Raw genomic sequence first — 15,719 nt, forward strand, 5'->3', positions numbered from 1 at the left:
TGGCTTCGTTTTGTCTTTAGCTTTATTTTTATGAAAAATAGTAACACTTTTTAGTATTTGTTTAGGCTTAATTTGTTTCATCGTCTTTTTTTTTTTTGTTTCATTTTCTTTTTGTTTCTCAACAAACAGTTGCTTGGCTAGACTTATTAAAAATACATGGCAAAAAAAATGTTGGTTATATTCTTTGATATTTCTTCTTCGCCTTTTTTTTTTTTTTTTTCTTTGAAATATTTATATATTTTTGTTCAACATGCAATGCGTCGCCTGCGCGCAGTTGCCAAAAACACGCCTTAAAATACCAAAACAGAATGTGAAGAAACAAACGAAAAATAAAATACCAACTGAGAAAAAGAATTAAAAAAAAAAAAATGAGAAAAGAAAATCACGCTTGCAGCTAGCAGGAAAATGATCAAATGTGTTCATATTTTATTTGTGTTCCTTTTTTTTTTGTATCTTTTTTCATTTTTGTGTCGTTTCTTATTTTTTGCATTCTCTTTTTGCGTACACATATAAGTAAGGTTGTTGTCCTGTATATACATAGGACTCTTTATGGGGGACCTGTTCTCTTCGTGAATAACATTTAAAACTACATAATAATTAAGCACTAAACTAGGCATATAGCTCGCATCTGCACATACATATATATATATATATATGTGTGTGCACATGCTAGTATATAGAAACAATATAAAACAATTGTTTAGCTGCTTAAAAGTTAATAACAAAAAAAAAAAAAAATATATATATATATATATACATATATATATATGTGTTTCTAAAGAAAGCAAAGAATACATGATTATAATCAATATAGAGGCTAATAAGCTGTATTATCATATAACGCTTCATAATATATATGCTATAAACATTTTACACTTATAAAACACATTGCTTGCTGTGTTTTAGCTTTTTTTTTGTTTTTGTTTTTGTTTTTGTTTTTGTTTTTAGTATTTTTTTGTTAACAATGTGCGACTGTCTTGTCCTGGCTTGGGATATGCTGATGATGCTTGTAGCACAGTAGCACAGTATAACACTTTTGGCGGCGCATGAAAGCGCGCTACACGATTCGCCAGCCTGGCTCTCTTGATTCTCTTTTGTTCGGCTGTTTCGTTTCTCTTAAGCGCTTTAATTATGTGGATTTTGACAAATCGCAATCGAAAAATTCATTTAAATTGTTTGCCGTTTTAATAAGAAATTGCCTGATATATTAAATCATATATCTTATATGTATCAACATGCGTATAAGTGTATGTGTGTGTGTGTGTGTGTGTGTGTGTAAAATATATTAACAATTGTTGTTTTTTTTTTTTTTTTACAAAATCGAGAATAGATAATTTAACCAAATAAATTAGACATACAAATAATTTATTTAATTAAGAGATAGCTTGATAGAAAGAGATAGATTATAAAACGAACAAGTGAAAAGAATAGAAAAAAAAACGAAAGGAAATGAAATGAAAAGAAAAGTAACAATTGCCGAAGCATACACATTCCGTTATTAATTGTTGTTGTTGTTGTTTTTTTTTAGCTCAACTTTTTTCTAAGATGTTGCCTAATTTAAATACTAAGAAGCGCCCCGCTTTGGCGCTACCTGGAGGATGTTGGTGGTATGGGGGAGGGAGGGGGAGGGGGATGGCGATTGGCGGCTCCGCAGCGGCGACAAAAGGAAACTAACTGATTTTCGCCTTAAGAATTTTCGAAGTCGAACCTGGTTTGAATTCGAATTGAATTGATTAGGTTTGCTTCGTTAGCAACTGCGACGCTGATTCCGATTACGATTACGATTCCGATAACGATTACAATTACAATTACAATTACAATTACAATTACGATTGCGATTGCGTTTGCTTTTGCTTTTGCTTTTGCGCTTGCCAATCGTTTACTTGCTATTGAGTATATCCTCTCGACAGGCAACGGCCGCAACGAGCGCCGCGCCTCGCCCGGACCCATCCTCGGATAGCATCAGATCAAAGCTAATGCCGGGCTTGATCAGCTGCGTTATCTTCTCGACCATCAGATTATGGAACTTGGGATGGAAACGATAGACGCTGCCATCAACGCCGACAGTCACATGCGGCTCATCCATCTTGTTGATCAGCGTGGCAATGCCCGCCGAGACGAGATGTGCGGCCCGCTTCGAGACGCACTCACAGATGTAGCGCACATTGGCGCAATCGCCATCGGTGGCATTGGATAGGCCCAGCTCCTCCAATACGAGACGGCAATTGGTGTATGTGCCGGGCTCATCGGCCTCGATCTCGCTCACGTATTTGGTAAAGAAGAGTCCGCGCGTGAACAGCACCTCCGAGCCCTGGCCATTGAACAGTATGCCCGCCTGGGTCATTTTGGCCAGGACGAGACGCACCAGCTCGCCCATATACATGCCCGAGATCATTTTCTCGAACGTCTGCTTGCCGGGATTGATGCTGTGGCTATCGATGTCCTTGTCGAATTCGGTGCGCACAAAATCGAGTGCACCATTGTCACCGAATGCCCCCCATTCCGTATTGATAAGGACGTGCGGTTTGCGATTATCGCGCATATCAAAGAGCTCAGCCTCGTCCACCTTCTCCACATAGCAGGCATTCGAGCCGGTGCCAACAATTAGGCCGATCTTGCAATTGTGATTCTTCCAGGCGCAGCTCATCAATGTGCCCGTCGTATCGTTGAGTATGGCACAAACATCGATTTGTACATCGCCGCGCCTTGCGATCGCATCCTTGAGCAGCTGGACAACATCCTCGTTGACAACGCCGGCACAATCGAAACCCTTCGTCCATGTCTCGAGCAGGCCCTTGGTCAGGCCCAGCTGGCGCAACGGAAACGAGAACGTAAAGCCGAGCGGCAAACGTTCCGAATAGACATTATGCTCGGCCATAAAATTGGACAAACATTCGGCAATATGATCGAACAGCTGCAGTCCGGATCCGATCATAATGTGCTGCGGTATCGCATAGATGCGCGACTCCATTTGGAAGTCATTGTTCTCCTGCAGATGGATGAGCAGTACACGGAAATTGGTGCCGCCCAAATCTAGGGCCAGGAACTTGCCGCGCTCATTGCCATTGGGCAGATCCTGTACGTACGTAACGAAGCATTTGACATTCGCCTTCGGATGCGTATCCTTGGCCAGGCCGCGCCTCACCTCGTGCAATATGCGATAGCACAGCTCCTGCACCTGCTCATCGGTTAGCAACAGCTGCTGACATAACTCGTGCACCATTTTCTTTTTATCCGCTGCACTCGCACCAGCTGCCGATGTTTGTATTTGAATTGCGTTTACATTTGCATTCGCTGTCGCCGTCGCCGTCTCCGTCGCCGTCGCTGCATCTGTCGCCGCGTTTGTCGCCGCGTTTGTCGCCGCATTTGTCGCCGCATTTGTCGCTTTGCTCGCTGCGTTGCCGCTGCTCAGGCCAAAGCTGATGCCGCCGCCGCCGCCTCCGCCGCCGAGAACCCGCGCATTGTCCGTCTCATCGTTGCCGTTGTGGCCATTCTGATTTGTGGCTAGTCCATTGCTATTTATAGAAACGCTGCGCATCGCGCCATTCAGCTGCTCTTGGTCCATTTCGTTGCAGTTGCAGTTGCACTTGCGGTTTCTTTAGTTTGGCAGTTGCCGACAGGCAGTCACAGGCACTGGCACCCAAAAAAAAAAAAACAATTATATATATATATATATATATATATAATTTGTTACAGCAACTTGTTATTTTTTTTTCTGTTTTCCTCACGCGCGTTTTTTCTTTTTTTTTGGTTGCTGTCTTTTGCCGCCTCGTTTGTTAGTTTTGTGCGTTTTTATTGTCTTTTACCTTTGTTTGCTTTGTTTTTTTTTTTTTTTTGAGTTATTTTTTGTTGTTGTATTATTTTTGCCGATTTTCGCTTTTAGTTAACTTTGCGCTGCTTCTTTTCTCATATACCATTTGCTTTTGTCTCGGCCGTTTTATTTTTGTCCGCTGCACGCGTCCGCTGCTGTGAAACGTTTGTTACGGAATTATTCTCCGTGGAGCTTCGCCAGTTGCTTGACACTGGCGCGCTGCCGACGCAGAGCGCGCGCTGCCGCCGTCAACGTCAGCGTCTCTGTGCGTTGTTTGCTTGTGTGCGTGTGTGTGTCGTGTGTACGTAGTGTACTTTGAAGGAACCTTGAAGGTCAAAATTGAAAATTCGTATTGGAGAGGGCGGCCGTTTCTGTGCTGGGCCTGCGTTCAAGATACAATATCATGTACATTAGTGTGCATATCGAAAGAGAGCCAGAGCGCAAGAGTTAGCGTCAATCGCATACAAATAGAGAGCGAGAGAGCACATGTAGTGATTACGCGCCTCATGAATGACTATTGTACGTAGTAGGGGCGGGTAGCGACGCGGGCAGAAGCAGCAGCGTCACCACTGCTCTCACAGGCCAACAGTGCTTAAGAGCGGGAGACGGTGAGACGCGAGAGCGGTCAGGTGTGCTATGAGTGTTGGGTGCTGCCACTGCCTTTTTGCCATCGTCAGCAAGCCATTGCACACTACACAGGCGGCTTTTTAGGCAAAATACAAATACTCTAAACAATAAATACATACATGTACATGTATGAGCGGCCTGCCCTATCGTTATTGCTATTTGGTAACTGCACGACTTAAAACTGCTATTAAAACAGCTGCGTATGCACATACATATTTATGTACATATGTATAACACATTCCGCAACAATTGTATTGTAGGTTATTCAAATGTCGTTATAGACCGGTTGCTTTTTCAAAGCTTTCTGTGACTTTTGTGGATATTTTCTGTTGGGTTTTCTGCTACTGCTGTTGCCGTATAACAGTTTATGCTCAGCTTACATATGGGGAACAAGTTTGCATAGCTGTCGCTGCCGTTCACACCAGGCTCTCTTTGTCTTCTCCTTAAATGTATATGTATATACATACATACATACATACATGCATACGTGAGTAGTAAAGTGTATGTATGTTCGGTATGGAATTTGCTGTTGATGGTCGCTGCCTGCTTTTGCTGTTCGTGGGGCTCGTCTCGCATTTTGTTGCTGGTGTTAGTCTCACCCGCCACTGCATATGCTTGTATGCACACATGTGTGTGTGTGTGTGTGTGTGTGTATGCACACATACGTACACATATATACACATGCATGGTGTGAATCTAGGTGTATTTTACGTGCCGTTGTCGACGTGCGCGTTTCAACAACAGTTGAACGCATCGCCTGACCGACTGACAATGTGTTTGTATTTGCAACTCCAGCCAACGCTTCTCTCCCTGGCTTCCGTTCTCATCAAACATACATTTGTACATACATACATACATACATATGTACATATTTCTCAGCACACGCGCGAACCTCACGACGCTCACTTGACGCGGTCGTTCGTTCACTCACCCAGTTCTAAGGAAGTTGTTATACTCATTATAATTATTATTGGTTTGTTGCTCTTTGATTTCAAAGACTCGTGTATGACACATTTGTACTTAGCTAAAACACATGCTCACATGCACACATACATACATGTGTATGAATTGTACATGCATAAAAATATGCATGACTGTGTATTGGTGCTGTCGTTGTTGTTGTTGTTGTTGTTGTCCAAAGAGGCTCGTCTGCCCAAAGTTGAATGTTTGCTATTGCATCTGACGCTGCCAATATTTCGGCATTTTCTCTGTCACGGGATGCAACAACAGCAATGACGCGACCGCCTTGTGATCATGTGCGCCACGCCTTCTGAGATCGAATGTGTTGCATGCGAAATTGCACATGCACACACATGTAGACATGTACATATGTATGCATGCACACGTACATACAGATATGCGTGCATGTGCGTATGTTGCATTGCACATAAGAGAATAACAATGTGTGCAAGGTGTACAAAGGTTATAGACAAGAAAATAAACTTATCACTACATCACTTAGGATAGGAATGGAAAATTTTATTTTTAGAGCTAGCGGCTTAACAATTGCCACGATAAAGAGAACTAAGAGCTATATGTATGTATGTATATACTATGTAACTCTTATGTTGCTGCTGCGAAACAACTAGCAAAATTGTTGAAATGTTTATCTTTTCAAATACAAATACAACTGGTTTGCTCTTATCTGGCTAACGGAAATTGCTTAGAAAAAAATGAAAAACAAAACGCAGCAAGCGCCGCCTTTATATTTGTGGGCGTCGTCTACGACTGTACAGGGGCTGGGCATGCCCACGTTTGCCAACATGGGGCAAGTAGGGTCAAATAATAATGTAATTTCTTTGCACGAGATAAATACATTCAAACACATATATGTATGTACATACACACACATGCCAAGCATTCTAATCAGTTATTTGTATGCATGTATGTGTGAGGCAGATCCACCCCCGCGCCATAATGTGTGTGCCTATGCACAATGATTCAGCGTTTCAGATTCTGATCTAAAAGAAGAGAGAGCAGCGACTGCGACGCTCTTGAGTGCAAGTTGAGTGCACAAAATGCAGCTGTAACGGTTATTTCAAAATGTGACGAAACTCTGTTTCTGTTCAGAAAAACCAGTTCGAGTGTCAAGTGGATATTGAATGCGTGGCCTAAAGCAAAGGCTTGAATGTGAACGCTGAACAAAAAATCCAAAGTTCCGCGAACCACTTTAAATCCATCGTAGAAGTCTAAAATTAGCCTTTTTTTTTTCCTTGTTCATTTCAATATTGCGACGTCAGCTTACAACGCGCTGCAGCAGCGGCCGTACATACATGTACATACATATGTATGTGGTTATTTGTTGTCCGCATTTGGGAATCCAGATTTGGGGGCTCGCCCCGTTATATACACACATACATATATATATTTATATATATATATATATGTACATGTACCTACACGCATTTGTGCATGTGTTTGTGTGACGTTGGTCGCGCTGCTCTGCGCTTGCTCATCGCTGACGCTTGCTTGCTTGTGTGTGTGTGCGTGCGTGTGTGTGTGTGTGTGGTGTACATACAGAATAATTGATTTTTGTATCGTGCGCGCTCTCTTACTACAATTGTTTTTTTTTTTTTTGGGTTTGGGGCCACGCGCGGAGCCTTCTGTGACGTCAATGATGATGACGTCGAAAGTGCCGAGTTTTGTGAAACTCGAACAGCAGCTCGCACAATCCAGGGGTCAACGCAGCGGCAGTTAACGGAATTTTTTGAACGTTGCGTATACGCCTTGTGGCCCATTGGCCAAAAGGCCTTCGATCTCAACGCAAAAGACATTAATTATAAAATTCAGATTTTTGGCAACTTGAAATCATTTCACGTGACGCTGCTGCGGCTGTCGCCCACGCAGCCCGCAGCCCGTCGGGCTGCAAAAAAATGGCTAAAATAAAATAAAAAACACTGCCGGGCCACAATGATAATCATTAACAAATTAAAAAACAAAACAAAAAACAACACAGGCAACTATCAGAAATTTTCGAAATACATGTGCACATACATACATACATACATACATACATGCGCACATATGTACAATGTATATATATGTATGTATAATACAGTTCCATGGACCGTGCTAAAACGGTAAATACAGCCTTGAATGCGAATTTCGCCAATTTCTGAGCAAAATTATAAATGGGCGTGGCCATGTTATTTTGACTGATTAGTATTACGATAAGTTGCTCATCATTTTGGCAAAACCAGTTGCCGAGCACTTGCGCTAACATGTCAGCACATGTATGTGCACACATGCACACATACATACATATGTATGTATGTAGAAGAATTTGTCGGCTTATCGCCCCAAACTCCGATTGCATCAGCCTTTAAACTTCAGCAAGGTCAAATGCACGCGCGCGTATAACAGTAACAGTTTTGCGATGAGGCACCAGCTGTGCCCTTCAGCCCACAAAGCCACCATCAAATAATAGCGCGTATATTAATCTAAAAACAGAAAGAGAGGAAACCCGTTTAGCATGCGATATCTCAGATATGTCTCTATGAACCACATTCATACATATGTATGTACATATGCATGTATAACAGAAACTGGTTGGTTCACATTTTTTGAAAAGCAGCCAGCACTTCAAACATGCCTTGCTCAAATGCACATATGTATGTACATATGTACATACATATGTGTGTACTTATACATAATTATGTGCCACACATAATCCGAGTATTTCGACCGCATGGCAGCCGCCTTGAAAAGATTTCAATTTCGACAGCACGTTTCGGGCACATGTGCGTCGACTTAGTCGCCAGGCTTGGCAAGACCGTGAACTGCCGGGTCAGACATGTGATTAAAATGAGGCGGAGGGCACTAAACGGGAAACACAGTATATGCATGCCCCTTACACCTGCATATGTTAGCACAGCACTAGTAAGACCAGTCTTTTAAAAATGAAATCCATTGGGAATTTTAAAATTAAATCAAATTTTAAATGTCGCAACGGCTGAAGTGCTGCCAGACCTGTTTAATTTGTTCAGCTGGCGCAGTGTGGCAACGTGCTAACAATAACTATCGAGCTATCGACAATAGCTATAACATCGATATAATTAACGTGCCCAACACTGTTTAGCTAGTTAGCCAGCACTTCAGTTTGCTGGCAACGCAAAAAAGAATCGGTAGAGCGGGACATACTGGTTGTTGTTTTTTTTTTGCGCCACACACCAAAGCCACCAGCCTAAGAAAAGTTGAACAATAATATTTTGCAAGTGTTATTAGCAAGTGAATGTACGTGTAAGCAATGACAACTTCCTCAATTAAACGACGTCGCTCTCCGCACGATGCACGCGCATCGAACGATGGGGATGGCCTGGAAAATGACAACGACAACAACAGCAGCACTCGAAGTAGCAGAAGCAGAAGCAGCAGCGGCAGCAGCAGCAGCGCGTTGCCCAACAATAGCATCAGCATCAGCAGCAACATGTCCAAGCGCGACTCCGAGGAGGACACCTGGGCATCAAAGGGTTACAGCTACATCAATCCGTTCGTGCATCGCATAGAAATCGACAGTCACATTGAGGTGGCCAAGGTGAGCTCTTTGGTTTACCCGTTTACCCGTTTACCCGCATCCGCACCCAGATACCAATGCCCTCGCCGTCGCCTTCGCCTTCGCGTTCATTCATGCAAAACAGCTCAAGCACAGCTGACGTCTCGCTGCGTGGGCTGTGGAAGAGATCCAATCAGGGGGGGGTGGCAGTTGGAGGGGCGCAAAACCAATGCTCGTTCTGAATAGCTATTGATATTGTTTCTATTATTGTTGTTGTCTTTGTCTAGAGACACACACGCACACACACACACACACACCTGCAGACATTTCAAGTGCAACGCTCTATATGCACACATACACATACACATACACACTTACATTTGCATATGTATGCCTCATTGCACTTGAGCCATCGAGGATGTCGATAACAGCACGTTTTGCATTATCGATATTCCTTTGTACGGTCCATAGTTTCGCGATGCCGGCGCCAGCGTCGCTGTTTACGTCAGCGCCGAAAGCGCCGCAGCGAATTAGCTGTGAAGAAACAAAAGCAGCGAAAATCGTACGATTTTCTTGTTGTCGTCTTTTTGCTGCTGCTGCTGTTGTTGTTGTTATTGTTGTTGTTGTTGGTTTTTGCTTTCGTTGCCGGCTCTTTGGGTCGTTCGTTGTAGCCGTTACTTGATGTTGTTGTTCGTGGCCAAAGCACACCTTGTGCTTCTGCCCGATTAGAGATGGGTACGTGTCTCGTTTTCCCGATAGTTATCACAAACGGATTCACGTGTCTATTATTTTTGGCTGGCAGCTGACCGGAAGCGAAAAAAGTTCTCTTCCTGCTAATAAAATATGCAATTGTTTTCTTTGTTTTTTCATGCAAGCAAAAGCTCGAAAAAAGTCGTAGCCGTTCATTTTCGAACATGTACTCATCAATTTTTCATGAGTTGCTTTGAAAATCAGTTTGAAGTAACGTAAAAACAAGAACAGAACTTTGTAAATAATTTAAAAGCCGGCTCGATTACCAATCAGTCAGTCTGTCAATCAATCAATCAATCAATCTGTCTCTATCTATATACATGTATATTTATAGATTCAGATTTAAATAGACGAAAACGTTTTTCGCACGTTTCCCTTTTCCCGTTTTCCTATATTTGTTATCGTCTGACTAATTACACGCCTACACGCCCCCCCTTCCCCACGCCATTTCCACTCTATTATCTCTAGTTGCAACTAGAACAACAACAACAACAATAAAATACCCTGTTTACCGTTCGGTTAGCAGAAAGAGACGCGGGGGATTCACATTAGTCACAGATGATTTCACTATTGTGAATTAATAATATGCTGCGCTGGCTTCTGATTGGCTCGAAATGTTTAAACACATGATCGTTGCGATATTTTGCAAACTGAGATTCAATGAGATATTTGTTTTATATACTTTGTGGCTATTTCAAGGCTTCAAAAAGATGTTTGAACCGAACCAGGTCGAACTACGGCTCACATGAGTTTCTTTAACCCAAATTGCTGCCTCAAAACGGAACACTTTTGAGAGAAAGTTCAAAGAACTTTGTATTGTCAAATGCCCAGCTATGGCGCCAAAATCAAATCTAGCCCGCATCGTGTAGGCGAAAATATTTAGGGTTCGCAATAGTTTCGCTACAACGGGCAATTGTAATTTACAAATTGATTTGTTTCACTGAGATTTTCATAACTCTAATCAACCAATTAATGGCCACACCTCAATTTAAGCAAGTTCACAACGAGCACTGTTTATTTGCAAAAAAAAAAAAAACTCTATGAATAATTAGTGTACATAGTATATCAAGAAAGGCGATCGCAACGCTTATCGCCGAATATGTCAGAGTCCAAAGTGCATATGCGTTGAGCAAGTTTCTAGTATGACACATTTGGACATAGACATGGGAGGAAGTGCCAAAGTGACCTCACAGTCAGCCAATTTGACCCACGAATTTGACATCCATTATTAAAATGATAAATATGCATATATGCTAATACGTTTGCATATTGCCGCATCAAGCTCATCTGCCGTTGAAACAAGTTATTAGAGCTCGTTCGTTCCACTTGCCTTGATCGTTAAATCAAGGTCAAGGGGGGGTCACCATTCGCACCACATTCGCACTATTCGCACTATTCGAGTCGTGCTCTGTTAATGACATGCTTATTTATACACTCACTCGCAGACACCTGCAGAATTGCACACACACACACACACACACACACACACACACACACACACACAGCTGTGCCTATGTATTGGCATTAATTTGGGCAAGTTGCCGACTTGTTTTTGTTGTTTCAGAAATGATTTTCACATGTCCTTTTGCGATCCGCATTTGATCAGCAACTATATATGCCCTTTATCTATTGCTAATGCACTTGAAAAAAGAAAACAGAGAAATATCTTTAACAATTTCTCAATCTTTAACTATTTCATTTCCGCTCTATTTAATGTTCCAAACAAATAAAACTATGAATACGAACAGAAAATTGATCGAAGTTTTATACCCTGCATCTATTCAAACCGGGTAAAAAGGGTATTATGTATTTATGTATGTGACAGGCAAAAGAAAGCATCTCCGCCCCCATAAAGTATATATATATATATAAATTCTTGATCAGCATCAGCAGTCGAGTCGATCTAGCCATGCCCGTCTGTCTGTCCGTCCGTCTGTAGGAACGCAAGAATCTCAGAACCTTTAGGAGCTAGAGACTTAAAGATGCAGGTGCTCCTAGTGCCTGCGCAGATCGAGTTTGTTGCCGATATTCGATAACTTGCTCCGTTTCCAAGTAATCGATCTCGAAATCGTGTTTTTTGAGCAATTTTGGCAAATATTAAGAGCTAGAGTCAGCAAACTTGGTGTTGGAAGAAAAGGCTTCAGAGTATTCCCTACTCAATCAAAAGATTAGCATTAAATGAAAAACCGCTTGAGATTTGTAAAACTTTGATTATTTCATCAAAGCAAATCCCAAATTGAACCGAATTGCTCGCCTATTGACGAAACCATAAGCCGTCCAGTTGGGCATTTGGTCGATTTGGAAGTATTCACAATCCGGAACCCGAACCGAATTGAGTGTTAACAGAACCGAATATTGAACTTTAGCGTACACGTCACAAAGTGGCAAAAATCCATTTAATTTCATTTAAGATTGTTTAAGTGGCTGGCTGGCTGGCCATTTCAAAGTTCAGCAAATATTGCCCAACCTTAGTGTACTTTGTTACGCCATGCGGCCCGATAAGCGCGAGCGGAAAGGGAACGTTGTTTGGAAACGCTCTGATTACTGTTATCAATTTCAGATCTATGTGCTGACCGTGCTGCTGCTTCCCATACGCGTGGTGGGCTGCATCTTGTCGCTGTTATCGGCCTGGATGTTCGCCTGCATTGGCCTCTATGGCATCTCTATGGAGGAGCTGCAGGCAAAGCCGCTCTCTGGCTGGCGCAGGTAAGACACAATCGATATACACATTCATATACAGATTGAACATTGTTATGTCACTTGCAGACATATGCAGTACTGGACGGCGCGTGCCATGCGAATGGTGTACACATCCGGCTCGTTTCTCTATATCGAAATGAAGGGCACACCGGCCAGCGCCAAGGAGGCGCCCATTTTGGTTGTGGCGCCACACTCTTCCTACGTTGATTCCATTTTGGTGGTCTCCGGACATCCACCGTCGATCGTGGCCAAGCGCGAGACGGCAGATATACCGCTGCTGGGGCGCATCATTAATTATGCTCAGCCCATTTATGTGCAGCGCGAAGATCCCAACTCTAGGCAGAACACCATACGACATATTGTTGATCGTGCGCGCTCCAGCGATGACTGGCCTCAGGTGGTCATCTTTTCCGAGGGTACATGCACAAATCGCACGGCACTTATCAAATTCAAGCCCGGCGCCTTCTATCCGGGCGTGCCCGTACAACCAGTTCTGCTCCGCTATCCCAACAAGTATGACACCTTCACCTGGACCTGGGATGGGCCGGGCGTGTAAGTGTTGATAACAGCAGCATAATTTCGAGCTCATGCTAACGTTTTGTTTTTGCTTTGTGCACAGCCTGCGTCTGCTTTGGCTAACAATGACACAGTTTTATAATCGCTGTGAGATCGAATACCTTCCCGTCTACACGCCTTCCCCGGCCGAGGTGGCCGATGCCAATCTCTATGCGAACAATGTACGAGAAGTAATGGCCAAGTGAGTTCTGTCCGATTGCTGGCAAGCAGTTAGATTGATCGATCGTTCGTGCTAATTCAACCATTTTAATATCTTGTAGGGCATTGGGAGTGCCCACGTCCGACTACTCATTTGAGGATGTCATCGTTATGAGTCGTGCTCGTGAAATGAAAATTCCATTTCCTGGTGACATTGTGGAAATTGAACGCACCCTCGATACTCTTGACCTCTTGGATTCGCAGCGCGACATGGAACTCTGCGAGATGTATCTGAAGCTTACCAACACAGACAAACTGGACATTATCACATTTGCCGAACTCCTCCAAGTGGATCTCAAGAACCCAAATCTGCACAAGCTTTTTGCGCTACTCGATCATGTAAGCGTTAAAGCCCAAATAATTTCATGTGCTTGCGATAAAAACCATTTGCACTTATTCTCTGTATTTGAATATAGCGTCGCAAGGGTACAGTGAGTCTGAAAAGTTTTCTGCTCTGCTCGCTGTTTTGTAAATTGAAGAACAGCGACGTTATAACGTTTCTGCGCGCTCTGATTAAAGTAAGTCTGCTTTATAATCCCTCTGTTACTTTGTAATCCTTCTGTATTTTCTATTATAGCTGTACAGTGAATCGAGCCAACAGATAGACAGGGAGAGCTTCACGCGTTTGTTGCGGCACGGCGGCGACAAGCTGAACGAGAAAAAGGCTCAGGCACTTTTCTTTGCGCTGGACACCGCCAATGTTGGCCACGTCTCCTTCGGTTGGTCTTGGTCTTTTATTTAGTTTTAACGATTTCATTAATTCATTTTGTATATGTTGCTCTAGATATGTTTGCACAGTACACGGAGAAGCAGCCTAGCTACAAGTTTCTCTATCACAAGTCGGAGCACATAAGGCGGACAAAGGCTAATTTAATCAAGGCCACGCCCACAGCAAACTGAAGAACCCGCAACAATGCATTTGGAGGCTGCAATACAACTTAAAAAGCTGGTTCTATACTTATTCAGAGCTGTGCCATAGGCAAGCAAACGACAACAGGCCACATAGCAGAGAAAGAGATAGAGACAGAGAAAGAGAGAGAGAGAGAGGAATAGAGGAATAGTAAGCAAGATAGAGAAGAAAGGTGTAGCACAGTCAACCTAAGCAAAAAGTTCAATTATAAACTATATATATTTTTAATAATTAATTTATTTATTGTGTACGTGTTTGTTGCCTACTGTAATTAGAGTTGTATAGCTTGAGGAGAAGGAAGAAGTGTTATTCAGGCAGGTCCAATTGAGAACTTTCCAATTTGAGAAATTGCAAATGTGCAAGCATATATATAAACAAATGTATATTTAGTAATATCGACCTGTCTGCACATAACTTCAAATAGTTACCTTTATGTGTACTTTAACTCTTAACGCAAGTCATTTCATTATTGTGATTCTATATATATATATATATATATATATATATATATATATATATATATATATATATATATTCAAATAATTCACTGTATACATGTTATGTTGCCAAGTGTGCACACTCATATATCACAAAATAGTTTGGTCTTCTAACCTTTTATATATATATATATATGAGATTATACTGGGACACTCAGCTGTCTGTCAGCTAATCCAGTGAATGTAGCTTCTTAAATATTACCCAATGCCAAAATCTTAACACAATGTAAATGTAAATGATAACCAAAAATCGGATCTTCACTTCAGTTTTTACCTTTTCAATGCAGCTCTTGAGTTCCAATCATGTATATATGGTTTTGGGCATATTCTTGGTTAGTTAGTTTGTCGTAGACATATATATGTATATATATATATTAAAACAAGTATATTTCTTGTGCATTTGTAAACGTAAACACCAAATAGACTTTTGGACACGACTTGTAGCGTCCTCAGCACCCGATTTATAATAGAGTCTGTACTATCTGTACTTAATTCAATCCAAAGACACGAGCAACAGTTATGACCACACACAATCACACACACACTCACTCACACACACACAACCGTTTATACATAGAATCTGTTCTGTTATTTAGAAATTTATTTGTAAAAGTTTTATAAAATGCTACAATTTCGGCACACACCGAAGCTTCTATGCTCTTTCCAATGCTGCTTAACTTACAAATGTAGTAAACAAAAATACTCAAGAAATAAATTGCTCTTTTTTTTTTTTTTATATGCAACTTGAAATACTTGAAAACAAAAAAAAAAAATTATATCAAATAAATACCAAATTTCTATTAATTTTGAAATACTTTTAATCATTTGTTAAATAATTGATGTGATTTAATAATAACTGAAGAGTAACTGATATAAATGTTTAAATGTGTATTATATAAACATTTAGCTTGAGATCCGTTTAACTAACGGCATTTTAGCTAGTTTAACCTAAGATTAAGATAATTTGGGAAAGAGCATATTGATAGGCGTCGATCGGTACGAGGTACGTGGGGGAATGGCAACCAAACACTCAACTCCATAATTTTACACTTGAACTAAGCATAGGCAAAGCACCCATACATTAAACTCCTATATTATAGTGTATGAACCAACAATATATATATTTATATATATATATATATATATATACATATTTAT

The 15,719-nt window shown here is 41.6% G+C and overlaps 2 protein-coding genes across 2 annotated transcripts; one reads left to right on the top strand and one right to left on the bottom strand.

Annotated features, from left to right (window-relative positions):
• Nucleotides 1-424: 424 nt before the first annotated feature.
• Hex-A (Hexokinase A) lies at nt 425-3,996 on the bottom strand. Its single transcript, XM_032439395.2, has 2 exons — nt 3,807-3,996; nt 425-3,633 (listed from the first exon to the last, which is right to left on the bottom strand). The coding sequence occupies exon 2, from the start codon at nt 3,563-3,565 to the stop codon at nt 1,880-1,882; it is 1,686 nt and encodes a 561-aa protein (XP_032295286.1). The 5' UTR covers nt 3,566-3,633; nt 3,807-3,996; the 3' UTR covers nt 425-1,879.
• Nucleotides 3,997-8,530: 4,534 nt separating this feature from the next.
• LPCAT (lysophosphatidylcholine acyltransferase) lies at nt 8,531-15,280 on the top strand. Its single transcript, XM_002055001.4, has 8 exons — nt 8,531-8,972; nt 12,241-12,386; nt 12,447-12,932; nt 13,000-13,137; nt 13,217-13,493; nt 13,571-13,672; nt 13,732-13,873; nt 13,939-15,280. The coding sequence occupies exons 1-8, from the start codon at nt 8,685-8,687 to the stop codon at nt 14,052-14,054; spliced, it is 1,695 nt and encodes a 564-aa protein (XP_002055037.2). The 5' UTR covers nt 8,531-8,684; the 3' UTR covers nt 14,055-15,280.
• The last annotated feature ends 439 nt before the right edge of the window (nt 15,281-15,719 follow it).

This window comes from Drosophila virilis, chromosome X (genome assembly GCF_030788295.1).
Source record: "Drosophila virilis strain 15010-1051.87 chromosome X, Dvir_AGI_RSII-ME, whole genome shotgun sequence".
NCBI classification, from domain to species: Eukaryota; Metazoa; Arthropoda; class Insecta; order Diptera; family Drosophilidae; genus Drosophila; species Drosophila virilis.